The sequence below is a fragment of the Squalius cephalus genome, assembly GCF_949319135.1.
Source record: "Squalius cephalus genome assembly, chromosome: 11".
NCBI classification, from domain to species: Eukaryota; Metazoa; Chordata; class Actinopteri; order Cypriniformes; family Leuciscidae; genus Squalius; species Squalius cephalus.
In genome coordinates this window covers 19,987,638-20,015,548 of record NC_137132.1, presented here as the reverse complement: position 1 = coordinate 20,015,548, position 27,911 = coordinate 19,987,638, and the positions used below count along the sequence as shown (strand labels likewise).

The 27,911-nt window shown below is 37.4% G+C and overlaps 2 protein-coding genes across 6 annotated transcripts in view; one reads left to right on the top strand and one right to left on the bottom strand.

Annotated features, from left to right (window-relative positions):
• Positions 1-245: 245 nt before the first annotated feature.
• hspa13 (heat shock protein 70 family, member 13) lies at positions 246-7,294 on the top strand. The gene is made up of 5 exons (XM_079885158.1): positions 246-382; positions 1,021-1,361; positions 1,439-1,652; positions 4,147-4,314; positions 5,498-7,294. Exons 1-5 carry the CDS (start codon positions 358-360, stop codon positions 6,064-6,066), a joined length of 1,317 nt encoding a protein of 438 aa, XP_079741284.1. The 5' UTR covers positions 246-357; the 3' UTR covers positions 6,067-7,294.
• Positions 7,295-7,722: 428 nt separating this feature from the next.
• Positions 7,723-27,911, bottom strand: part of gdpd5b (glycerophosphodiester phosphodiesterase domain containing 5b) — a 50,377-nt gene continuing 30,188 nt past the window's right edge. For 2 of the 5 annotated variants that reach the window (XR_013822667.1, XR_013822668.1), the window contains 14 exons: positions 27,342-27,435; positions 27,073-27,132; positions 26,711-26,809; positions 22,867-22,960; positions 21,335-21,480; positions 18,430-18,512; positions 17,074-17,224; positions 16,208-16,429; positions 15,068-15,225; positions 14,598-14,745; positions 14,190-14,272; positions 10,856-10,968; positions 9,312-9,551; positions 7,723-8,415 (listed from right to left, as the gene is read on the bottom strand). Coding sequence is in view for 3 of the 5 variants with exons in the window: in XM_079885155.1 (XP_079741281.1) it covers positions 8,348-8,415; positions 10,856-10,968; positions 12,157-12,171; positions 14,190-14,272; positions 14,598-14,745; positions 15,068-15,225; positions 16,208-16,429; positions 17,074-17,224; positions 18,430-18,512; positions 21,335-21,480; positions 22,867-22,960; positions 26,711-26,809; positions 27,073-27,132; positions 27,342-27,435 (1,534 nt within the window). In the remaining 2 variants the exon portion in view is untranslated. Of the gene's footprint in view, positions 8,416-9,311; positions 9,552-10,855; positions 10,969-12,156; positions 12,172-14,189; positions 14,273-14,597; positions 14,746-15,067; positions 15,226-16,207; positions 16,430-17,073; positions 17,225-18,429; positions 18,513-21,334; positions 21,481-22,866; positions 22,961-26,710; positions 26,810-27,072; positions 27,133-27,341; positions 27,436-27,911 lie in introns of all 5 variants that reach the window. The other 3 variants (XM_079885157.1, XM_079885156.1, XM_079885155.1) reach the window with 2 other exon arrangements.

Sequence of the window (27,911 nt, the reverse complement as noted above, 5' to 3'; positions counted from 1 at the left end):
ATTGTTGTTATTATTATAACCATTATTTGTTTGTTTGTACCATGCACACTTAAAAACGCACTTATTTTCTTATTTATTTCTATTTATAATTAAACGCACTGACTTCCTTCAAATTCCCTTGGTTCGAACAGGAAATTGTGCAAAAGTCCGCTTGCGTTTTAAAGTGCATTTTGGGAAATGTAGTTTACTACATAGATAATTCCACTCACTTTGTAACCATGACGCTGATGACTAAAACTACAACTCCCAAAAGCCCAACAGCTCGTATTAGGTTGACGTGTATGTGTTTGTACTGCCGGCGCAGAAACTGAATGAACATCTCTTGTACAGTTATCCATAACGTATTGTGTTGGAGACATGGCGGGAGAAATGTCCATAATAGGTAAGTGTTAGTTTGAACTAATGTACCGGCAAGATACATGTCAAATTTAACCGAAGAAACCTTCGTGTACGTTAGCCGTTAGCTAGAAACCGAACTGACGCATCTGGCATGAAAGTCCCAAATAACTGACTGTACGTTTGTTACATGGATAACTAACGTTAGATTGATTTCAACCAAATCGGACAGTTAGTTATATTGTCTAGCGTGAGACAAAACAGTCAGACTCAAACATAAGCGGATTTTATACGCAATTTATAGATAACAGCTGACTTTCGTTCTTTATATTACAGTTGTTACAGCGGCTGTCTCAAAACCTAGTTAGCTAGACAGCATTTTGGGCTTCAGGAAAACTGTTTAACGTTAGATAGGCACCCTACCAAACGGCATCGTGGTCTTTGCCATGTTTTATTTTTCTACATAACGTTACCATGTTTTTGGACATATACCATGTTATCCTTTGAAATTGCTTATGAATGGCAAATACATATGGTAACCAATAGGGTCTACTATGGTATAACAAAATTATCATGCTATTGCCATCTGATACTGTACCACAATACGTTTTGTTAGGGAGCTCATTGCCTGATTTCACCATTCTTTTCTTTTCACCAGTCATATATATTTGTATGTCCCTACAGGTTCTGTCATCCTGGCTTTATTCCTAGCAGGATATCTGGGACAGCAATACCTGCCTCCTCCGAAGCCCAGGGTCATTGGGTTAGATCTTGGGACCACGTTCTGCTCGGTGGGAGTGTTTCACCCCGGCACAGGCGATATTGAGGTTATTGAAGATGACAAAGGTCGCAAAAGCATCCCGAGTGTGGTGTCGTTCACCCCTACCGGTGTGTTTTCTGGACATGAGGCCCAGGAATTGTCTGACTCAAATCCTCAAAACACAATCTACGATGCCAAGAGATTTATAGGGAAGATTTTTGACCAAGAGACTTTAGAGAGAGAGAGTGCACGATACCCGTTTAAGGTACGCATTTCATGTGTTAGCCTAGATTCATTCATTACTCTTGCAGTATCTGACATTTTCTTTTTACTATTTTACAGGTGATATTCAACAATGGTAGTGCAGAATTCTTAGTCTCTACAAACAGCACCTTTACAGTTACTCCTGAATTCATCGGATCCCGTCTCCTCCTCAAAATGAGAAAGATGGCGGAGAAGCAACTGGGAGTTCCTATTAATAAAGCCATCATATCAGTACCGGCAGAGTTTGATGAGAGGCAAAGAAACTACACCATCAGAGCTGCTAACCTAGCTGGTCAGTTTACTACTCACTTCTTAAAGTGTCTTTTGGCTTTTGGAGAAATTTCGTAGTATCGTGTTACAGTGCATTCTATCAGTTCAGTTCTGGCGCCTCTGTCTCAACATACTGTACAATGCGACGTACATTCACATCACATCAAGTTACACTCACGGGTTACTGCAATTCACAAAATGTCATTATTTGCATGTGCTTTAAAGCCTTGCCGGTTAAGCATTTAATTCGCATGCTGATGCGCTGCTCTAACATGCTCTTTTCTGAGCTCGTACACCCGAAGCGCACTGGCTCTAAAAGCCTGTCAAACAGCACCTGGTTACTGGACTAAGTTATCTTTCGAGTCTTATTGGGTTAATACTGACAAATACACACAAAGTTTACATAACCCGCAGTTGGTTATGTCTAAAGTGAAAGCAAACATTTGAGAGAAAATCGGCTGCATGTCATATGCATGTATATTAGATGCGTACTGGTCTTAAAGTGACAGTAGCCTAATAGTAAACATGCTGCCGCTTGTCCTTAAAGGGATAGTTCACCCAAAAATGAAAATTCTGGACACAGTGCCCGTGCCGGAATGTGTCCGATGTCCATGGCAAAATGTGTCCGTGTCCGTGCTTGAATGTGTCTGGTGCCGGAATGTGTCCGATGTCCATGCCAAAATGTGTCTGTGTCCGTGCCGGAATTTGTCCGGACACCGTGTCCGTGCCGGAATGTGTCCGGACACCGTGTCTGTGCCGGAATGTGTTCGGACTCCGTGTCCGAGCCGGATGTTGCCGTGCTGGTATACGTGCCGGAATATGTCCGTTCCGGTGTCTGTGCCAGAATGTGTCCGGACACCGTGAGTGTGCCGGAATGTGTTCGGACACCATGTCCGTCCTGGATGTGTCCGTGCTGGATGGGTCCGTGCCGGATGGTCTCCGTGCCGGTGTCTGTCTGTGCCAGAATGTGTCCAGACACCATAGCTGCTTTCCGACCAAGTAGTTACAGGAACTTAGTTCTAGGAACTGTCCACTTCTAAACAGTTCTAAGAACTACTCTCCCCCAAACTCGGTTTTGCTGTTTGCGTTCCCACTGGCCAAGTGGCCATATGAACTGGTAGGAGGGGTAAGGGAGTGACGCAAGCACGGTGACTTTTATTTTGACGGCGCGACGGACCTTTATTTTGGCGGCGCTGAGAACGCCAGAGCATACAATGCTCGCATTCTCTGTGTTTATTTGTTAGCAATCTGTCTAACAGTACTGTTTAATATGTTATTAGATAGAACTGTTATAGAAAGTAGACAGTATATGAAAAAAAAGGTTATTAGCCTATGCCGTGTGGTTGATGTCCAGTGTTGCTAGCTGGGCAGATAAACATAATCATGTTTGACTTGGTCCCCTCAAAGTTGCGTTGGATTTTCTCTTCAGCATAAAGGTTTAGAGACCCATCTATCACTGTTTTCCATGTTTAAACTTTGTATAGTTAGTTTATGGAGTAAATATATAGGCTAAAATCTGTGTGTTTACATTCTAGCTGTTTTAAAAATGGCGGGTGCTGGTGTTCCGCGTGCGTTCGGTCAATCAGCGTACACTAACGTCACGGGTAGTTCCTATAGTGCTGGTTTAGACCCTACTCTGAAGTAGGACCTAAATTAGTTCCTACAAATGGAGTTCCTAGAACTAAAATTGTTCCTAGTTCCTGCGGTGCGAACACGCCGACATCCGGGTACTTTAGCCAATAGTTCTAGGAACTGTGAAAAGGTTCCTCCGGTCGGAAAGCGGCTATTGTCTGTGCCGATCTCTGGAGACCGTGTCCGTACCGGAATGTGTCCGGTGTCCATGCCGGAATGTGTCAGTGCCGGAAATCGTGATTTTCCTGAAAAAAATTGTGATATGATATTTTTGCAATATCACCCACCCCTAATTTGAATTCTCTGCTGTAATGTGATCTCATGCATAAGACAGCACATTGATTGGATTTAACAAGTTCATTCTTATGAATAATGCAGAGAAAAGCTCAGAAACTGCTGAAGTTAATTTCATACTGTCCAGCCACGGCAGCCAATCACCAAACCAAATTAAACGCATATAGGCTACTTCACTTTTCGTGAAGTTGGTACAACTTTTTGTGATTGTCATTGGTTTGGAACACACCAGCTTATTCATAACCTTAAACCTAACATATTCATACTAAAATCTAAAAAACTATTTTGATTTCAGTGGGCCTTTAACATCTAAAAAAATGTGTTTTAGGGTTTCATGACCATTTCAGGTGTGGTCACATTTGATACTTTTCTCCAATTTCTTCCATACATCTCTACGCTATTGACAATGGATCTTTTTTTGCACACAAGATTTTGCTGAAATTTCAGTAATGTCACCACACCTTGTGTGACAGCGACAGCTTAGTTAGGTCTTTCTATTTAAATGATTGAAAATAGCCTGTTGATAATGTTCTGGTTAAAATCTATAACAGTTCAATGATCAATCACTGTGCATCTCTTCTTTTATCCAGGGCTGGACATTCTGCGGGTGATCAACGAGCCCACAGCGGCAGCAATGGCTTATGGACTGCATAAGGCAGAAGTGTTTAATGTGCTAGTGGTGGATCTTGGAGGAGGAACACTAGATGTGTCACTTCTCAATAAGCAGGGTGGCATGTTCCTCACCAGAGCAATGGCAGGTGAGTCTGATTGTGATTGACATTATAAATGTGTCAGCACAGAGATTTTACCGTGGTAGATATATATATATATATAATATTTGTGGCTATTAATGGGCAGGATTACTTTTTGTTACTTGCTTAACGGTGTATGTACAGTTGTTTATGGTTGTCAGGGCGCAACTGGGGGAAGCTTAATTATATTTGAACTTTAATGTTTTTTTGCACTTATACCACACTTATTCATTTAATTATGAGTTATACACGTGAGGATTTTTTTGTTGTTGTTGGGTGGGGGTGTTTATATGAATGTATGTCTGAAAAGAACGGTCTCAGAAAACTTTCCATTTTCTTTTCATCCTACCTCTGTATAATACCTAATACAGTGGTTTATAAGCGCACTGCTTTTCCATAAACTCCACCTACTGCCAAACAGTGAATTTGCATTCAGCCCGTCTGCCGGTTTTGCTCAGACCAACTATATATGAGATGCATAATAATTTAAAATTTGGACTCATACCTTTTTTTAAAATGTTTTAAAATTTTTTTACACTTCGTGACTAGCGTATCTACAGAGACGGCAGCCATTGAGTGTGAGGATTGCCTCTGACATTTAGTGAAACACCACCTGCCACGTCATTTCTTCATGGCGAAATCTAGTTATTGAGAGGGGCGACACATACCACTTGAAAACACTTTCTATTGAAAAAAATGTTCGTTCCATAGAAAATCTCATGTGGGTGTATTGAATATTGCTTTTTACTTAATTGTATTGTACTTAATGTCAGAATTAAATTAAAATGTCATGGAAATTTCTAGTCAATATAAGTTTTTTCTAGTTCTGCTCAGTTCTACAATATTTTTTGCCTGGTTATTGGTTATGTTTTGTGAGTGTTATCTCTATAAAGTTATTTATTTCAATACTTTTCTGGTCATCACAAATAACTGGACAATTAATGGAAAATCATTGAAATTCATTGTCTAGAATATGGAGGTTGGTACCCTGGTTATGAACTTTATTTTACATACACATTTTTCCCCAGGCTCAGTGGTTTGACCTCAATGGGTATTTAGGTTGCAAGGTTTTGGGTAATACTCTCACTGAAACCTCACTGACATTTAACACGCATGGAAATGATGCCACATCAGGTGCACAAGCCTCATCCTGTTTCAGCACGTGATTAACACGTCTTTATCTCCATAGGTAATAACAAGCTTGGAGGGCAGGACTTCACCCAGCGTTTGTTGCAGTTCTCCATGGAGCGAGTGCGGCAGCAGTACGGCGTGCCCCCTACTCTTAAAGAAGACATCCACCTTCTCCGACAGGCTGTCGAGGCCGCCAAACTCAACCTCACCCAGGAATCTCAAGTTCATCTCCGAGTTCCTCTTCACCTGCAGACAACAGGAGAGAACGGAGCACGAGAGGAAAAAGTCCTGTTTCAGGAGAAGCTGACGCGGGAACTCTTCGAGGAGCTCAATGCGGATCTCTTCCAGAAGATTCTGGCACCCATTGAGACCGTCCTCATAGAGGGCCATCTAGAGAAAGAGGAGGTGGATGAGATTGTCCTGGTCGGAGGATCTACGAGGATCCCCCGCATTAGACAGCTCATCAGTCAGTACTTTGGGAAGGACCCGAACACCTCCGTGGACCCTGACCTGGCCGTGGTGACCGGGGTGGCCATTCAGGCAGGCATTATGGGCGGCTCTTGGCCTCTCCAAGTCAGCGCAATTGAAATTCCCAACAGGCACCTTCGCAAGACCAACTTCAGCTGATTGGTCGAGAGACTTGAACTGCTGCTTGGGCATTTGTCACATGACTGATCTGTGCCAACAAGCCAAAAACTGGTTAAACGACATGTTTAATGTCTTTGCTTCCTCAAATGCATTAGCTTTGCAATGAATCGGGCCAAACGCAATGGTTACTAGAGCATTTGTTCTTAATGTCTGGAGTTTTTTGCCCAAATCACAATTTGTATGCTTTATCTTCTGAACAGATGCAGAGTATTTATTTAGATCTTCATCATATAAATAGCATTGAGAGAATGTTTTTCTCCTGTTATCCCGAGCAAGTGTCTGCTTGGGACAATATCGGTTAGTTTGTTGCCATCTGTGTGCCTAACTGGTACTAACTGTGCAATAAGTCTTTTACAACTGGTTTTGGCAGGTTTAATGATGTTATAATCAGGGAAGCAGCTGTTTGTATATAACTGAATAATCATTCCAGTCTCAGCTATTTATTTATTTATTTTGCAGAGGTTAGCTATCTTAACAGATAGCTGTTTCTGTCTACTGGAGTTTTGCTTGTGCCTTTTTATTATTTCCACATTTAAATGTGTTTGATAGACTAAGCATAGTCTGATTGTCTAATAGAGTTAAATATTAGTCTTGTAGTAAACAGTTACTGCCAACTGTTAAATATAAAACATCAAAAATGTACCAGCATGACCTATGAGGGATTATGTTCAAGAAATATTCAAACTGAAACTTTTTACAATACAAGTGAATTAAAAGATTTAGATTAATATATATATTTCATGCTTGAAGTTTCACATTCTATTTTTTCTGTCCATATATGAAGTATATTTAACCTTATGGACCAAAAAAAAAAATGCTAAACAATTTTTTTGTGTTTGCCTGTTCTGTTTACGTAATACTAAATGCTCAATATTGGAGGTGAAAATCAATAATGCAAAGTGTGAACTTAAGTTTATTGCACTTTACATATGTCAGAGTCCAGAACACAGTAAATAAGTCAAAAGGGAAATGTTATGATACATTTATCAGCGTGAATGCATATCCAAACATTTCCTGTAACTCTGTTCAAAATATTGAATTATTAGAATTCTATTTTTGTAAAAGTCCTGTACCATTTCATGTGTGTCATTCAAATCCTTTAACTTTTGCTACTGTGCAAAGAAATACAAACACTGTAAAATCTGCAGAGTTTTTCTTTATTGACTGACCTCTGAAACACATCATTAAAACATCAACCAGCACAATCGTCCAGTCCAGTCCCGTCCTCAGTGTGACAGCACAACATCTGTAAACAATGTCACATCTCACATTTACAATATTAAGTCTGGGGTCAGGGCACCTCAGCAACAGGAAGCCCTGTACAAAGTATTCAATACATGAAAAGCTACTTAAACAAGAGGGTTGACGCTAAAATTATAATTTAATAGTTTAAAAAATAAAAGTCACTGAACAACATTCAAACACTTTTTATTATAGGACAGTGTCCAAGTAATATTGCACTGCATCGAAACTCCAAGCCAGCTTTCCTTATAAACAGTGTTCAACTACAGCCTAAACTAATCTAACTTTTGGTTTCTGTAATCCCCCATTTCAAACTAATTAGGGGATTATTTAGTTTTTCTTAAATCAAACCACAGGTATGTATGCAGAACATGTGCCTAAATGTTCCATGTATTCTGGCATCATACCGACCAAGATGATAAGGCTGGGTGATTTCCTCTCAAAATGACAACTGAACCACATGCTAAATAGGTGGAATATCAAACACGGTAAATATCACTGGAGGGCTAAAGGCAGGCACTCTGTAAACACCTGTTAGTTCTACAAAATTTACAACCGTTTGAACAGAAGGCATCATTAGACTGTGAATATCACATCAAATCAAGGTCTAGAAATTAAAAAAAAAAAAGCTGGCATTATATACGTTATGCTCCACGTTGGCTGGCTATGGAAGATTAGAAAAAAATAAAATCCCCAAAAACCGATAGATAAAATCCACTATATTATCACAGGCATGCTTGCAATACGAAGCAAGTAACAGGCATTCCAGCATCCTCAAGCGTTACGTGGGGGAAGAGGCCACAGATTTGGTAATAGTCAGAAAAACCACACTTCATACTTCTCTTTATCGTCCAGAATTTAGAACAAGCAACTTAGCGGAAGGAAAAACAAAACTGTACAAGAGTCCATCATCACCAGTAGACTAAGAGTTAAGTCAGTAGTCAGTTCAGAGGATACACCACAAGTTGGTTCAGGATGTGATGCATGTTTTTCGCTCCATGAGTCAATGAGCAACGCCTTAATTGGTGTAGTAGTTAAATCCATTTTCCATGTATGGTTCATCGCTGCTGACTCCGTTGCTCACCTCTGTGGAAAAAGATGAAAGAAGGCAATCAAAATAAAGTTGAACATATATGACCTTTGCAAGACAATGCAAAATCGCGAACCGAGGATCTTTAAGCACACTTGAGACACACCGGCTCTGTTCCAAACCTTAGTGAGCTGCCTATATAGTCTGCGTTTTGTAGGCATCAGGTGTGCTTCTTTTTCAACCTTACGTCAGTTGGTATTACGAAGAAGTTTTTCACTCAAAATAACATTTATTCACTTTTAGTCAAGGTTAGATGTTATTACTTTTATTCAACAATATCAATATAACTAAAATTGAACATTTTACTCAATATTGTGTTTTTGTGCTGATTTGTTTATTAGCTTAGCTGGATGCTAACATCACAAGTCTCTCATATTCAGACAAAATTGAGGGAAACCATTTTTCATTCAGTACGTTTACTCAGTAAATCAATAGAAACTGATCAAATTAAAAGACATTTATAATGTTACAAGAGATTTCTATTTTAAATAATTGATGTTCTTTTGAACTTTCTATTCATCAAAGAATCCTGAAAAAGATCTATCAAAGTTTCCACAAAAATGTTAAATATCACAGCGATTTCTGAGAAACACGGTTGACATTTAAAATCGACACCCAAACAAACACATACACAAACAAATATTCACAAAATTGTTTAGTTGTTAAGATTTTCAACAGCATTTTGCAGAAATCGCTTCCTACACCTTTAAGCAGCACAATTGTTTTCAACATTGATATTAAGAAGGATTTCTAATGGTTCATGTGAGGTTCAACATAATAATAATGCTTTATTAGAAGGTATAGCTGCCTATGTAGTTTGCACACTTGGAACAGAGCTGCTGGTGATTGTAGATGTTCCACACATCTGAATGATCCTCCCCCTCATACTCACCATACGCAGGCCACAGTTACCCTGGCCAGTGATGCTACAGATCATTCAGTCTGTGGGATGTCAGCGGAGTATTGATGGATGGATGAATGGATGCAGGAAGAGACGGGACGGTGGCAGGCAGTAAGAGACAGGAGGGAGAGGGGAAGGATTCGGGAATGAGATGAAATGGGATGAAGGGATGCGGAGACATACAGTAGTGGAAGACTCAAACCCAGGAGGTGGACAGCTACTGTGGCTGACCTTAAAAACACACAGAGGCATGCGAACACCGTTGGGACACATGCACACACAAAGCTAATCCAAAAATACAAATGCATGCAACATGTGTACAGTAAACCGGACATTAACCCTGTGTAAAGACTGATTTATTTGTTTTTTATGGAACATTATTTATTGAATATTTAGACAAAAGATTGCAAGTGTTTTTTGATTGAGTATCTTATTTCATGCACCAGGCTGTTCATATAGTATGATAAAGAATAATAGGGAAAAATCACCTCAGTTTTATTCAGAGGCCCAAACTGAGCAAAAATAAGCAATTTCGTGCAGTTGCTGATGTTTATATGGTCTAAACGTAAGATGAAATTCTGACAGCTTGTAATGTAAATCAATGAGATCTTTTATAACAGTATCCACCTTATTTAGCAATGCGATTTTTAAACTGCTAAAATAACTGGAAGTGGATGACACTGGAAGCCTCACACATTCAAAATGGCTACTCTTACGTTAAACATAAGATGGATAGTAGATTACCTACATAAAATGAATATAAATATCAGCTGTCACTGTAGTTTTGTTCTGTTAAGAGGGGCAAAACATATAATGCACTGATACTCACTTAACATGATTTTTCTAAAACTTTAGCTTTTATTGCTAAAGTAAGAGTGTTATTCAGAATGGCAGCAGCTGAAAGGTTTGTTTGAGATGCGCCCTCTACTGTACAGATGTGAATTTGCATTTCCTTCAGCCTGAGGTTTATTCATGTCACTTTTGGTGTGAAAGGGCGCAATATTTTAAAACACATTACTTTAAAAAGCAACTTTCCCCAACACTGTTTATTCATATATTTTTAACCTGCATTTCAATTTACTTTATCTATGGACAGGTTAACTAACATATTTAACTACAATGTAACTTCTTCAGGTTTAAGTTCTTTCTCATTCAGCTCTTTGGACTTTCTCCTGGTTCGTTATAGTTTTCTTGCTGTAACTTGGGCCTCAACATGAGTTTCTAGCCATTTATCAAATGTTTTACTCACTCTATATTATAATTAATAGTGAATCCCTTCAGTTTTGAGTCACAAGATGGTGCTAATGAGCTTGGTGTTATGAAAAGCAAGACATTGAGGAGTAATAAATGAGACATTAAATAAAAGTAAATGTTGCACCAGTATTTTGCCATGTATAATAGTGAAATATCTAGTTTAACAGTCATTACTACACATTTTGTTTGCCCAATAAGCTCTTTCTCACACACACGCACACGCACACGCACACACACACAGTATGAGAAATGCCAACAGGAGGTGTTTTGGTGACTCTTACCAGAGAAGATGAGCTTCTCCTTCATGATGTTGACATCTCTGCTGGATCTCCTGACAGCTGCGCTCAGCATGATCTGCTCTGGGTTGTAGCTACGCATCCCACTCATTCTCCACCTGTGATCACGTGCACACACAAACACACACGTACACAAACCGCCCTTAGTGACCATAGCCAAACAGAGAATGCGTTGTTACAGCTGACTCTGCTAATAAAACATTCATTTTTGATTTAGAATCCCAGTGTTGACAATCAAATTAACACATGAATCTCACAGTGATTTATTAACGTAATTGGTAGACACTAAGATATGGTAAAACATATTTACATTACCGTTCAAATTTTTTTTTACTTTTATTCAGCAATGTTTCATTAAATCGATCAAAATAAAGCCATTGTTAATGTTATATAGATTTTATATTTTCTGATAATAATAAGAAATGTTCCTTGAGAAGAAAATAATCATATTAGAATGATTTCTGAAGGATCATGTGACACTGAAGACTGGAGTAATGATGCTGAAGATTCAGCTTTACCATCACAGGAAGAAATTACATTATAATTATATTAAAATAGAAAACAGTTATTTTATATTGTAATAACATTGAACAATATTACTATTTTTACTGTATGTTTGATCAAATTAATGCAGCCCTGGTGAGCATAAGAGACTTCTTTCAAAAACATTTTGAAAAAAATCTTACCGACCCCCAAATATTTGAATGCAAGTGTATGAATAATTTGCTAAACTCTTAAGCCTTAGATTTTTGTATGAACCAAAAACAAGCATGTTAATCTATAATGACCATCTGTTATGCAAAGTATGTTTTTTTTCCTGATAATATCCAACACCATCTGTCACAACTGACATTTTGGAGTGTTGTTGGCTCAAAAACAAGATTTAAACCATATGACTGGTAAGAAACCCTATAGATGACCTTAAAATACATAAGTAAAAAATACTTCTCCGCAACAGTAGAAAATGACTCTAGCAGAAACAAAAGCAGCTAAACGTAACTGTCAGTCATTTGTGATTGTTGCAGGGGGTGATTGAGCATCATAGCACAATCCTAAAGTGTATTTCCTGTATAAACCTGAATTAAATATGAATTATATGTTAAGTGATAAACAGTGATATTAAAGTGTAATCATGTGGGCTGAGGTTTAGTGAGAAGAGTTAGTAGTAGCATTGACAAAATCCAGGTCAAACAAAAGATCCAGGCAGATAGATTGAAACAGAGAAGGAAGGGCAAGAAAGGGAGATATACACTGGCAGCATGGGCCAACAGTGCTGACCCAATTACCTGATTATGTGATAGCTGAGAGATGCCAGAATGCAGCAGAGAAGAGGAGCATGCACATCAGGCAGAGAGCAAGAAGAAGAGGAGGAGAGGTGGAAGAAAGGGGTAAAAGAAAGGGAGAGAATCAAGAGGTCAGTTCAGAAAAGCAGATGCAAATGTCACAATGGCAAGCGCAGCAAACGTGGAGGATCCAGAGCCCCACAAAACATTGAGTTCTCATTTCACACATTAACCAGTGATGCTGATCTGGAACATTAAATATTATAATGAAAATAACTGGTGAGTATGCTAAACATCAAATACAACATCAATGCAAACACATTTTCTTCTTATTTATTCTTCTTTCCTTCTCTCTAACCATGGTTCAGGATTCATTCATATTTTGTTTTGTAACGGTCGAATGAAGCTGCAACACACAATTTGATTGTGTGAAACAACGAAGCAAAGTGATGTAATGTATGTGTACTAGAATTTACAATCTAGGTGTTTTAAAGGGTTAATTCACCCAAAAATGAAAATTCTGTCAGTAATTACTCACCCTCATGTTGTTCCAACCCCGTAAGACCTTCGTTCATCTTCGGAACACAAATTAAGATATTTTTGATTAAATCTGAGAGCTGGCTCACTCCTCCATAGGCTTCTAAGGGACTGAAACTTGCTGGCCCAGAAAATGTATTAAAGACATCGTTAATATAGTCCAAGTGACTCCAGTGGCTCGATCTTAAGTTTATAAAGCGACGAGAATACTTTTTGTGCGCAAAAACAAACAAAAATAACGACTTTATTCCACTTTTCATTTCCTTCTCTCTGGGCCTCGGGTCTTTTCACGTAGTGTTTAAGCGTAGCGCTTCTGTGTTGCACGTCACCACGTATCACACATGACCAGCGTCGGCCAATAGTGAGCCTACGTGGTGAAGTATTCTTGTCACTTTATAAACTTAAGATTGTAAAAAAGTATTCTCGTCGCTTTATAAACTTAAGATCGAGCCACTGGAGTCACTTGGACTATATTAACGATGTCTTTAATACATTTTCTGGGCCAGCAAGTTTCAGTCCCTTAGAAGCCTATGGAGGAGTGAGCCAGCTCTCAGATTTAATAAAAAATATCTTAATTTGTGTTCCGAAGATGAACGAAGGTCTTACGGGGTTGGAACAACATGAGGGTGAGTAATAACTGACAGAATTTTCATTTTTGGGTGAACTAACCCCTTAAGAATGACTTTAAACAACCTTTAGTTTTCATTACTAAAACATTCAAAGTCATATTTTCTTTTAGACTAAAACTGTACTGTTTGGGTGAATTTAAGCAGTAAAAAACAGCAAGTTCATACAGAACATAAATTTGAAAATATCTCTTTAGTAGTAAAAACTCAATATTTATATACAGGATAGTCTAACTTTCTATAAACATTAATATTTCTATTTGCTAATACTGTATTGCTCGTAATGTAGATGAGATTGAAGGGATTTAAATTGAGATGAATATTTAATATTTCATTAAAGTATGTTAGTGTATGTGTTGGAAATTTGGAAAGAAGACCTAAGATATTGTTAGTGTTAACTAATGTTTTCATTAGTTGGAAAAAAGCAAAATAAAATAAATATATAAATATGTGATAAATAAAAGCTAAATGAAAATGAGAAATGTTGCCTTGACAACTAAATGAAATTATTTATTTCTAAATACTAAAGCTAAATACAAATACACATGTGCGCACACACACACACACACATACATATATATATATAAACTTGACTAAAAAAGACAAATAAAAATGACAAAAGCACAAAACATGATTATTAAAACTTCAACAAAATTGAAATGAAAACTGAAAATATAAAAAATAAAAGCCAATTCAGTATATTAATAAATACCTTAACAGGATATAAATATATAAATATATATATATATATATATATATATATATATATATATATATATATATATATATATATATATATATATATATATATATATATATATATATATATATATATTCCTATGATCTACAGCATACCAACAAGTGGACACTTACTTCTGGAATATAAATATTCCCAGAACTACAGCAAAGGAAATGAGATCAGTGGAGATCCATATCAAGCAGTACTCATCTGGAGTCTGGAAAGACACAAATGCTAGTGAGGCACACACACACCACTAGATGGTGCAAGAGAAATTGTACAATGCATATAAAACATGCTCCTGAATATTATACTGCATGAGATCATTTTATCAATAAATATTATATACAAAATATGTCATTAACTCAGTTAACATATGTAGTATATTTGTTTTATATTCTAGTAAAAAAAAAAAAAGCAAAATAAATTGAATAAAGCAGTATGCTTTTATTTTGAATAAAGGCCAGAGTAGCAGATGTTGACCAATTATATTTCTAATCCATTGCCTAATGAGGAATCTACAAGCAGATGAAGGTTTGTACCATGAGCCAGAGCGGATAGTGCACCTTCCTCAGCACCTGCGGGGCTTCAGAGGAGACGGATGACACCCCACTGCACCACAGCAGAGAATACAGCCACGGGGCGTTCACCGAATACAGAGTCAGACTGATGTTGTTCTCATTATACAGCCTATTCAAATAAACACAGATATGGGATGAGATTTTACACACTTGACTGGGGACTAAAAGCCTATTCACACCAACTGCAACAAATCTCTTATTTTCGCTGTGCTTGTTTGTTGTTGCAATGGCTTTTTATGTTGAATTAAGATGTGAGCAACAAGCTTACAAGCTAAATTGTGGCCTGGAATAACAACATTGGCTATAATATAGCTTGAGTTTGGCTGAACAACTGCATTTCCGTTGCAGCTTTTGTTCCCAAACTGTCCCTTATCGTGTAATGTGGATGTTGTAAGTGAGACCAGGTGTTTGTAAGTAGGGCAGAGGCCTACCGGACGTCCTGCACAGAGGCCTGGTTGTAGCGCAGCAGGACCCTGCTGATGTCTTTATGATGGAGTGTGTTGAGGGGCAGCTTCTGTACTGAGGTCTGCTGTAAACCTGGAGCAACCTGCCTCACCATCTCCCTGTTACTGTCCACCGTCCACATCACCTACACAAACGCACACACAAAACAGTTACTGTGAAGCCTGACATATAAAGTAATAGTCAGAAAAATCTAATTATAAATGAAAAAAAGTATCATGAATAAGATTTAATATGATATGAAATATGACAATATGGAACTTATATTCAAGGAGGGAAAAAAAATATATTCAGAGGCCCAAATTCAGCAGAAAATATTTTGCTGATATTTTTAATCACAAAAAGTAAGATGAATTTCTGATAGATTTTAATGTAAATCAATGAGATGTTTATAACAGTATAGCAGACTACATACAAAAATTGCATATAAATATCAGTTGTCACTCTATATTTCCCAATAAAATGTCTTTGATGATGATATTTAAATGCTTCCTTTTTTATGATCAAAGCTCTGTTGATTTATTGTATGGGGCAAAACATATAATGCATTGCAATACTATGAAGACAGAGATGTACACACGTTCCTCAAAATCCAGATGTATCATATTTGATACTCGTATTTTAAGATTTTTCAAAACATTCTGTATGGATAATCATCTTGAATCATCAGTGTTCATCTTAAAATATTACTTACAATATAAAAGTTATTATTACGTTAACTTTATAAAAATCAAAAAAAAGTTTTTTCACAGCAAAAACATTTATACAATTATATTAAAAGGCTTTTTGCTTGCTGACAAAAATGTCAAAACTATCAATCAGACGACAGCAGGCATGTAGTGGATTGTGTAAAACAGGTGTTTCCACAAAGTTTTGATCATGTTGATAATTTAGGCCTTAGAAATTTGCTTATCAAATATGATGCAGTAGGCTTTATAAGATTTCAACCATAATGTAATTAGTTTTACTCACAGCTAGGGGGCGCGACTATACAACCACAAAAAACAAGGACAAACGGATCCTAAAGGTATCTATTTCAACCCCAGGCCAAGGACGAATGAGATTTCCAGTAGCATATCAAAGGTGAGCATCACTCCCTCAAGACTAACCTGCCGTTGTGGTATTCCTGACCTCAGAACAGTGTCCAGGGTGAGGTTGACCCAGTCGTGGTGGTGGGGGTGATTGGGCGGTGGTCTACGCAGAGAGAATACAGCCGAGCTCTTGGATTTAGCCGCTAGTTCCAGCATCTGCTCCAGGCTGCACAATGTCTGGTTCCCCACCGACCAGCGCTCGGACACTGACATGTACTGTACAGTCCAGAAAGGATCATCCTGCGTTCAGTGAAATCAGTTAGTCAAGCTATATGCAGATATACATACTTAAACATTCCTAATGGAAAAAATGAAAACTTAAAAGTCAAAAGAAAACAAGGACATTTAGCCTAAATTATGAAGCTATGACACTGTGCTTAATTACATTGAAGTCCACTTATAATTGGAGTAAAAGTCAAAATTTAGATTTACATAACCCTTAGAGATCAACAGACCATTTTTGTTACTGTACCTTTAAGATTTCTATATGCAAATGATATCTGTTATAACTGGCTAATCACTTTGCATGAAATGCAGTATAGTTATTGTTCATTAGGTTGGGCTGATTGCACAAAACTAAGTGGTCGCTGTATAAATTTGGGCGAACATATACTAATGAGCTGACATCATAACTGTGAAATGTTTTATCCAAATGACCTGTTTTTTTTCAATATAATTTCCATTAATGGTCAAGAGAGAGGCTTAGTGTGAGTATTAAAGTACATCTACATATTAGACTCAACTCATATTTTATAGTCCCCAATCCCCATTTAAATTTAAAAACACTCTTCAGTGTTGCCATAAATAAATGCAAATTACTAACACTACTACATCTCTATTTCAGCTGTATTGTAGACATTGTTCAGAGCCAAAATGGCCCATACCTTCAGAAACCACTGGCCAGCGTTCAGTGAGCTCAGATCAGTCCAGTTGAAGAGTGAAGCATCCTCATACTGTCTCTCTGGGAACACTCTCCTCACGTTTGTGGTTCTCCTCAATGTCCGGTCTCTCATGAGGAACGGCACACCATCTAGACTACAGCCAAAGCCAGAGTTACTCAGCAGTGTGTGATTAGACAGCACTTAGATGCAACTGAGAAAGTGCTTCCATTAGGGCTGAACCTGCCAGCACTGCTGGGTAATATTCAACGATAAGAGAGTGAATAAAAGAGGTGAGTGGACTTACTGTATGCTGTGACTGGCAGAAGAACATCTGTATGGACTTATTGCAATAGTGGGATTGTTGTACAATTGAAGTAGTACTATTTTTTCATTTGGAAGATGCCTCTTTACAAAGGGAAACCAATAAACTGAGGTTTAATGACTTGAAAGAGCAAAATGGTGGTAGCTTGTGATTGAACCTTTGGGTTACCAGACAAGATAATTTAACCTCTAAGCCACATCAACCCATTTGATTTGAATATGGTTTTATACCAGTGCCAGCACCTCTCAATGAAATTAAACCAGATGTTCCCAACCAAAGCAATACGTTGCCTGAAACAACCAATCCCAAAGCAGTAACGGTCCACAAGACTACATTTTCAATTGCATTTATTTTTATAGTGTTTCTTACAATATAAATTGTTCTTTTAACTGACTCAACCATTTAAAAATTGCAGCTGTATCATTGCAACACAATGGTCAAGATGCTATCAGGACAAAACATTTAACATTTCAATGATGAATTTAAAAATTGTACTAATAGATTTTAAAGGATTACAAAAAATGATTTGTTTTTCATTTCTTCAGTTAAAACTTCAGTAAAAAAATGAAGAAAAAAAATGTTTGCAGTGTTTTTAAAAATGAGGTCAAAATGATTTTTGTGGTAATCAACATTATGCCAGAGATTCTGTCCATATAGAGCTTCACTTGTATCTGAGATATCTCAATCAAAAAAGCTTGAGTGATGACTCTCTTTAACCAAGATAAATTACACCACAACAGATGGACAATTTCTGCTCCATTATCTAAAGATGTGCAGGCAGAGTAGATTATAGCTTAAATGGGCTTCTTTATAAAGTCTTCCTGTCTGTTCCAGTGTTCAATTACTGTGCACTCCCTGGGTTAAAGAGACGTCACCACTCATGCCAACCTCTCATTATAGCAGTCTCGCTCGGCCACACAAGGATTCACACTTTGAAACACACTGTGCCCTTGTGCCTTTAGAAACACACTGCTCTGTATAATCTATTGATTGAACTGTACCAAGAGAAGAACCAGACAGAATGAATGTATGAATACCTGATGGTCACATCCGCCTCCAACCCACTAACGTTTCTCTGCAGAGCTCGGTTGAAGGATAGTAGAGTGTTCTCTGGAGCGAGCTGAACAAGAGAGAAAGAAAAAAAAAACTCTTAAAAAATTAAGAAGTGAAAATGATACAAAGATCAAAGTACTGCATACGTGAACCCTATGGAAGCAGTAAAGGAAAGAGCATTGTTAAACCAAAATGTAAGACTCTTTTCACCCTGGAGCTAGGCAATAGCAAAACATCTTCCTTGTTGTTTGGATATAAATCAATAACTCCTCAGAGGTTCACTGAGTGCTTGAGGGCCAGACAGATGCACAATCTACGGCTCCTCTGTGGTTCATGCTTATGCAACGGCATGCAAGCAGCAACTTGAGATCATCTGAACACAGCGGGTCTACATGTGACAAATGCAGAATGAGGGTGAGATGCTTCCTTTTCAAGCACAAGAGAATGCGGAGAGGAATTTATTAGGGATCAACAGGATCATGAATATACCTTTGAAGAGGACTTATGGTTATGACCCTCATCTCAGAATTCTGGCTTTTAAAGCCATGGTGGTCAGTTCCACACCTATGATCTCAAACCAGCGCCCTCAGTGTGTTTTCAACCCAGGTTTTGGTGTTTATAGCTGTAGCTAGGAGTGGCAGAAGACACTTACTTGAAGTTCCTCCAAAGAAAATTGTTCACTAATAAGGTAGCAGAAATCTTACATAACACTGCTACTAGAAAGACACATAAGAACGCTGAGATGTTTTTACTAATTATATTTCTCATTTATTTTTCTGTAGCCATATTCAGAAGCGGACCAATTTTTCCGAGGGGAAATTAGGTAGATTTGTGTTTTTCACAGATGATTTTAATCCAGAGCAATTAAACATCTCTCTCTTTTTTTTTCACACAAACCCCAAAAATCTACATAGAAAGTTACACACACAACCTGTCAAAAGTTTGTAATAATTAGGATTTTTTTTATGTTTATGAAAGAAGTATCTTAGGCTCACCAAGGCTGTATTAATTTGAAGAAAATACAGTAAAAATAGTAATATTGTGAAATAATATAAATATTAAAAAAGACCTGTTTTTTATTTTAATATACAGTATATTAAAAAAATGTGATGGCAAGGCTAAATCTTTAGCAGCCATTCCTTCTGTGTCACATGATCCTTCAGAAATCATTATAATATGCTGATTAGGTGCTCAATTAGTGACAATTATAATTATCTATGTTAATATATATATATATATATATATATATATATATATTATATATATATATATATATATATTATATATATATATATATATATATATATATATATATATATATATATATATATATATATATATATATATATATATATATATATATATATATATATATATATATATATACAGTGCTATGCATAAGTTTAGACACCCATGCTAAAGTTGACTAAAAAGAGGAATAAAAAATCATCTTTTGGAAATTGAACTTAATGCCTTAATTTAAAAAATTAGGAAAAATCCAACCTTTAAGGACACCAATTTTCTTTGTGAATGAATAATGTATCGTAAATAAATAAATGTTCTTCCTTAAAATACAGGGTGCATAAGTTTGGACACCCCTATGTTAAATTCCCATAGAGGCAGGCAGATTTTTATTTTTAAGTATTTTTTTTTATTTATTTTTTTAGGATACTATGCATCCTGATAAAGTTCCCTTGGCCTTTGGAATTAAAATAGCTCCACATCATCACATAGCCTTCACCATACCTAGAGATTGGCATGGTTTTATTTCAGTTAGCCTAATAGCTAGTTTGATTTGCATTGAGAGATGATCTTATGGAAAGTACTCCATGCCAATCTCTAGGTATGGTGAAGGCTATGTGATGATGTGGAGCTATTTTAATTCCAAAGGCCAAGGGAACTTTATCAGGATGCATAGTATCCTAAAAAAAATAAAAAATAAAATACTTAAAAATAAAAATCTGCCTGGCTCTATGGGAATTTATCATAGGGGTGTCCAAACTTATGCACCCTGTATTTTAAGGAAGAACATTTATTTATTTACGATACATTATTCATTCACAAAGAAAACTGGTGTCCTTAAAGGTTGGATTTTTCCTAATTTTTTAAATTAAGGCATTAAGTTCAATTTCCAAAAGATGATTTTTTATTCCTCTTTTTAGTCAACTTTAGCATGGGTGTCTAAACTTATGCATAGCACTGTATATATATATATATATATATATATATATATATATATATATATATATATATATATATATATTATATATATATATATATATATATATACACACACATATATTGTATAATAATTAGTGACGTACACATCTAGACACAGACACAAAAAGTCCAATTCCAGCTGAATCAGTACATGAAATAATGGATGTCCTATATTCATACCTTCAAGTAGTTCATAAAACTAATCCTGTCCAAATACTGCATTTCACTACAAATGTACAACAGCATTTGCTATTTTTTCTGTGCCACTATCAAACAAAAATAACATCCACGAATATAAAAAGCGCATTTGCCATTACAGAGCACAATACACCACTGATACACACGAGCGTATTGAAAACCCTTCATAACCACCAAACCTTGAACAACGCCTACACAGAGATTCTCACTGGCTCTTACCAGAGTTATATTTAGCTATGACAAGCTAGGGAAAAGAAATATGAGAAAGATAAATGAAGAGAGAGAAAGAAAGAAAAAGAGAGGGAAAGTGAGGGATGGAAAAAGACACAGGAAAGAGATAGTGGCCTAGAGAGAGAGAGAGAGAGCAAGGACCAAACTGCCTCCAGCAATCCGTGATGTAGCCTGAGCTTGATGTAGCATCTAGGGAAGACAGGAAGTGCACAGAACAATGTTGACAATTTGACAGCTTACCATTGGAGCTCCTTGATGGCCGATGATGGCGGGTGCTGCTTTGAGACTCCCACGCTCCATAATGCAGGGTGAGGTGATTGACAGCGGAATGAAGTACAGCATGAGGAGAACACTCAGGTAGATGAGGAGAACCATCATCTGGAGCCCTAAAGAATCAACAACTTAGTTATCTGAAATTACAACTATGGTACAGCTTCAAAAAAAAGAAGCATTTATTTAGGAATAAAATGGCTTTAAATTAGATGTTTTTAAACAATTTGAATTGTGATTACATGTGGTATGTCATAATCTTTGCAGTAGCTAAGAGGAAATGCCTAAATTAAATGTTTAGCTCAGAACAAGTAACTGTGAATGTTTAGCCAGCACATTTAAAGTGTGCGGTCTCCTTGTACATAATGTGCTTTCTAATATTAGTGCTACTGTAAGTACATTTATGTCAACAGTTAAGGAGCCATGACAGCAGCTGTCCTGAAGAAGAAAACTCTAGAAGTTTAGGCTAAAATGTGCAATATCTTCCCTTGCAGCAATGCTGAATATACACATTCTTGTGTTGCACTATGAATGAGCACATGATGTGTGGAATCGAGCTTTCACAGCTATTTTAATTCACATGAATAGTTTTCTAAATCTTACAAATGAAGACAAAATACACTTCCATTAAAAGTTTGGGGTCTTCTATTGAATTGGGGTCTTCTGTTAAATTAAGTGACAGTGAAGACATTTATAATGTTACAAAATATTTCTATTTATCAAAAATATATTCATCCGTTTCAAAATTGATATTAATAATAAATGTTTCCTTGAGTTCTAAATCATCATATTAGAATGATTTCTGAAGGATCATGTGACACTGAAGACTGATGAGTAATGATGCTGAAAATTCAGCTTTGCATCTGAGGAATAAATCCCAGTTTAAAATATATCCAAATAAAACAGTTATTTTAAATTATAATACAATTTTGACAATATTACAGTTTTATTGTATTTTTTATTTTATAAATACAGCTTTGGTGAGCATTAGGCTTGCTGCGATAGTCGGTGTTACCAGAGTTACACAGTGTTCAGCCACACACCGATTACATCACTTGCCCATAGCAGTATTCTAATTTACACACACACCTTCATGGTGTATGCAGTGCCTATTCATTTTGTTAATAAAGCTCATGTTAATGAAGTGTAATAAATGTTAATAAAGGCTATGTGTACTGTACGTCCCTGAGGAAGGAAGATAAATTTTGTTCTGATTAACTAAATGAGCTAAACCAGTTAAATCTGTGCGTAGTTGAATCAGATGAGCTTGGGTAAACAGAAATGAAGAATCAATAGCAGTTTATTAATTTCGCCCCTAATGCTGTAACATGAAACACTGGAGCATTGAGCTAGTGGAGATAGTAATGTGTCTGTGTGATGACAGGAATGTATCAATAGGGATGGAGGATTTCTCTGTGTATCGCTTTAATAATTAACATCTGGTTAATAATGATGTCTAACTGAGAGCCTGATCTTTGAGCGAGGAAGTGAATTCGGCTTACTGGTTTTCTCTCCTCGTGCCACCTGTCCCGCCACCAGCCAGGCCAAAGCGGTTGTTGCAGCTAAAGCGCCGATTTGAAGGAAGGGACCAGTAGCCTGAACAAAAATGGAGACCATTAATTTGTCCTAAATACTCAAACACAGACAGAATAAGAGAAATGTCTATAAAATTGAGGAACCTTATTTAAATGGATAGTTCACCCAAAAATGAAACTTTTGTCATCATTTACTCACCCTCATGTCATTCCAAACCTGTAAGAATTATGTTTATCTTTGAAACACAAATAAAGATATTTTAATGAAATCTGAGAGATTTCATCCCTCAATTGACAGCTACGCAACTACCACTTTGACGCTTCAAAAAGTTCATAAAGAGATTGTAAAACGAATCCATATGAATTGAATGGTTTAGTCCAAATTAAGGCTTTTATTCACATAAACATTCACCAACTCACACATCAGTTGTGGTAAACGGAAGCTCAAGCATGTTCGCTTGACTTTCGAGAACCAATGAGGTTCATTCTTGTGTTACGCAGCATGTTTGAGCTTCAGCAAGAACCAATGAGGTTCATTCTTGTGTTACGCAGCATGTTTGAGCTTCAGCAAGAACCAATGAGGTTCATTCTTGTGTTACGCATCCCGTTTGAGCTTCAGCAAGAACCAATGAGGTTCAGTCTTGTGTTACGCATCTTGTTTGAGCTTCAGCAAGAACCAAGGAGGTTCATTCTTGTGTGTTACGCATCATGATTGAGCTTCAGCAAGAGCCAATGAGGTTCATTCTTGTGTGTTACGCATCATGATTGAGCTTCAGCAAGAGCCAATGAGGTTCATTCTTGTGTTACGCAGCATGTTTGAGCTTCAGCAAGAACCAATGAGGTTCAGTCTTGTGTTACGCATCTTGTTTGAGCTTCAGCAAGAACCAAGGAGGTTCATTCTTGTGTTACACATCCCGTTTGAGCTTCAGCAAGAACCAATGAGGTTCATTCTTGTGTTACGCAGCATGTTTGAGCTTCAGCAAGAACCAATGAGGTTCATTCTTGTGTTACGCAGCATGTTTGAGCTTCAGCAAGAACCAATGAGGTTCATTCTTGTGTGTTACGCATCATGATTGAGCTTCAGCAAGAACCAATGAGGTTCATTCTTGTGTTACGCAGCATGTTTGAGCTTCAGCAAGAACCAATGAGGTTCATTCTTGTGTTACGCATCTTGTTTGAGCTTCAGCAAGAACCAATGAGGTTCATTCTTGTGTTACGCAGCATGTTTGAGCTTCAGCAAGAACCAATGAGGTTCATTCTTGTGTTACGCAGCATGTTTGAGCTTCAGCAAGAACCAATGAGGTTCATTCTTGTGTTACGCAGCATGTTTGAGCTTCAGCAAGAACCAATGAGGTTCATTCTTGTGTTACGCAGCATGTTTGAGCTTCAGCAAGAACCAATGAGGTTCATTCTTGTGTTACGCATCATGATTGAGCTTCAGCAAGAACCAATGAGGTTCATTCTTGTGTTACGCAGCATGTTTGAGCTTCAGCAAGAACCAATGAGGTTCATTCTTGTGTTACGCAGCATGTTTGAGCTTCAGCAAGAACCAATGAGGTTCATTCTTGTGTTACGCAGCATGTTTGAGCTTCAGCAAGAACCAATGAGGTTCATTCTTGTGTTACGCATCTTGTATGAGCTTCAGCAAGAACCAATGAGGTTCATTCTTGTGTTACGCATCCTGTTTGAGCTTCAGCAAGAACCAATGAGGTTCATTCTTGTGTTACGCATCCTGTTTGAGCTTCAGCAAGAACCAATGAGGTTCATTCTTGTGTTACGCATCCCGTTTGAGCTTCAGCAAGAACCAATGAGGTTCATTCTTGTGTTACGCATCCTGTTTGAGCTTCAGCAAGAACCAATGAGGTTCATTCTTGTGTTACGCATCCCGTTTGAGCTTCAGCAAGAACCAATGAGGTTCATTCTTGTGTTACGCATCCTGTTTGAGCTTCAGCAAGAACCAATGAGGTTCATTCTTGTGTTACGCATCCCGTTTGAGCTTCAGCAAGAACCAATGAGGTTCATTCTTGTGTTACGCAGCAAGTTTGAGCTTCAGCAAGAACCAATGAGGTTCATTCTTGTGTTACGCATCCCGTTTGAGCTTCAGCAAGAACCAATAAGGTTCATTCTCGTGTGTTACGCATCATGTTTGAGCTTCAGCAAGAACCAATGAGGTTCATTCTTGTGTGTTACGCATCATGTTTGAGCTTCAGCAAGAGCCAATGAGGTTCATTCTTGTGTGTTACGCATCTTGTTTGAGCTTCAGCAAGAACCAATGAGGTTCATTCTTGTGTTACGCATCATGTTTGAGCTTCAGCAAGAACCAATGAGGTTCATTCTTGTGTTACGCATCATGTTTGAGCTTCAGCAAGAACCAAAGAGGTTCATTCTTGTGTTACGCGGCATGTTTGAGCTTCAGCAAGAACCAATGAGGTTCATTCTTGTGTTACGCATCATGTTTGAGCTTCAGCAAGAACCAATGAGGTTCATTCTTGTGTTACGCATCCTGTTTGAGCTTCAGCAAGAACCAAAGAGGTTCATTCTTGTGTTACGCATCCCGTTTGAGCTTCAGCAAGAACCAATGAGGTTCATTCTCGTGTGTTACGCAGCATGTTTGAGCTTCAGCAAGAGCCAATGAGGTTCATTCTTGTGTGTTACGCATCCTGTTTGAGCTTCAGCAAGAACCAATGAGGTTCATTCTTGTGTTACGCAGCCTGTTTGAGCTTCAGCAAGAACCAATGAGGTTCATTCTTGTGTTACGCAGCATGTTTGAGCTTCAGCAAGAACCAATGAGGTTCATTCTTGTGTTACGCAGCACATTTGAGCTTCAGCAAGAACCAATGAGGTTCATTCTTGTGTTACGCAGCATGTTTGAGCTTCAGCAAGAACAAACTAAATTCAATCTGTTCATCATATAAAGCGATCGTGTCTCTACAGAAAATGTTGGGTCTAAACCGCTCAATTCATATGGATTAGTTTTAGGTTTTTTTGAAGTGTCAAAGTGGTAGTTTCTTTGCTGTCTATGGAGGGACAGAAAGCTCTCAGATTTCATCCAAAATATCTTCATTTGTGTTCCAAAGATAAACGAAAGTCTTACAAGTTTGCAACGACATGAGGGTGAGTAAATAATGACATTGTTTTCATTTTTGGGTGAACTAAGCCTTTAAAGTGTCTGTAGAAAAATAATTTTACAGAGAGAGATAGCACGCTCAAAACAAACTTCTAGCCTGAAGCATACACTATCGTTCAAAGGTTTGGGGTCTGTAAGATGTTTTAATGTTTTTGAAAGAAATCTCTTACACTCACCAAAGCTGCATTTATTTAATCAAACGTACAGCAAAAAAACAGTAATACTGTGAAATATTATTGCCTGTGATGGCAAAGCTGAATTTTCAGCATCATTACTTCAGTCTTCAGTGTCACATGAATCTTCAGAAATCATTTTAAAATGCTACTTTGCTGCTCAAGAAGCATTTCTTATTATTATTAATGTTGAAAGCAGTTGAGCTGTTTAATATTTTTGTGAAAATTTTTTTTTTTTATGTATAGATGCTCAAATGAACAGCATTTATTTGAATGATAAATCTTTTGTAACATTACATATGTATTTACTGTCACTTTTGATCAATTTAATGCAACCTTGCTGAATAAAGGTGTTCATTTCTTTCAACAACAAAAAAATCGTACTGACCCCAGACTTTTGAAGGGTAGTCTAACTAGAAAAACGCGCATAGTGTAGAAACGTCCCTGACATTTTTACCAGGCTTTTCAGGACTATCTGAAACCCGGAGATCAGATTTCTAAAAGAACATACCTGAAGAGAAATCCAAACTACATCCCATTCCTCTCCCCACATCTGAGTGACAGATATCACGCCAATTATTGTAGCGAGCAAAGCGACTGTCACACCAATCTAGTGAGAAAAACCAGTTAATTCAGTTAAAAGTCATATTACACAATTCTACTTCATTTATTCCCAGCAAACCAAACTATGCTTCCTTCTCCGTTCATAAACAAACAGGAAAAACAACTTATACTATCTCAATGTGGCCAGAAAGCCTCAGGGCATAAGGTGTTTGTGACACTGTGTCAAGGTTAATTTTGTTTGTCTCACATAAACGGACTAGGTTTTCTATTTCTATTCTGGGGAAAAACATTTCAATGGTTGACAGGTACCTTGTGGAGCCAGTGAAGGTTTAACTGCTGTCCGACAGCTACATGACACAGGGCTAAAATCTGGACCAAAAAAGGACAAATATTAAGTTTAACGAAAAACCGGGTGACAGCAACTGTTCAGATAAAGTGAACTAAAATAAGCTAAAATAATGCTGAATGGTGACATGTACACGTGTGAGAGAGATATTTAAAGCGTTAGTGGTTCTGGAGAGGTTTTGGTATGCAAACCCACAGTGCCGTATCAGTGCTACAGAGCAGTTGCAACTCACCATTAAAAATGCAATATAGGTGAAGCCAGCTGCCGTTGTGGCCAATATGGGAATGGTTCCATCGCTCCACTCCCCTGAACGGTTATATAAAAACCTGTGGGAGCACAATACCGGAAAACTGTTAGAAGTTGATTATTCAGCATTAGAATTCGTGGGTGTCCTCCATAATGTTCAGACCTAACCAAATAACCAAGCCCCTGAAAAACAAATAGAAGCTACTAATCTTTTGACAGGCTCCACATTTCTCTTGCTCGCTCTCATGAGAGCTCTGGATTATATAAGTATACTTTTACAAAAGAGGTGAATCAGAGAAGCATCTGTTTTACAAAAAGCATCATCTGCCTTGTGCGTATCTTTGAAACAAAGGGAGATAAAGCATATGAGACCATGAGGCACAGTATCAGGGTCAGTATTAGCTTTCTTCAATATCTAGACACAACAGCTTTAATCAGAACTGAATACCGGCCTACGTTTACTCAGTGTGTAGTATATCCTTTATATCCTGAAAAAGTGCATATTATTCCACAATATGCTTAAAACTGTAGTATGCTGTAGACATCTTTATGCTAT

Excerpts from the sequence above, each read along its gene's own strand:
- hspa13 (XM_079885158.1), top strand. The coding sequence starts at position 358 with ATGGCGGGAGAAATGTCCATAATAG. Across the intron at positions 383-1,020 it reads GGGAGAAATGTCCATAATAG|GTTCTGTCATCCTGGCTTTA; the intron begins GTAAGTGTTAGT and ends ATGTCCCTACAG. Across the intron at positions 4,315-5,497 it reads CCTCACCAGAGCAATGGCAG|GTAATAACAAGCTTGGAGGG; the intron begins GTGAGTCTGATT and ends TTATCTCCATAG.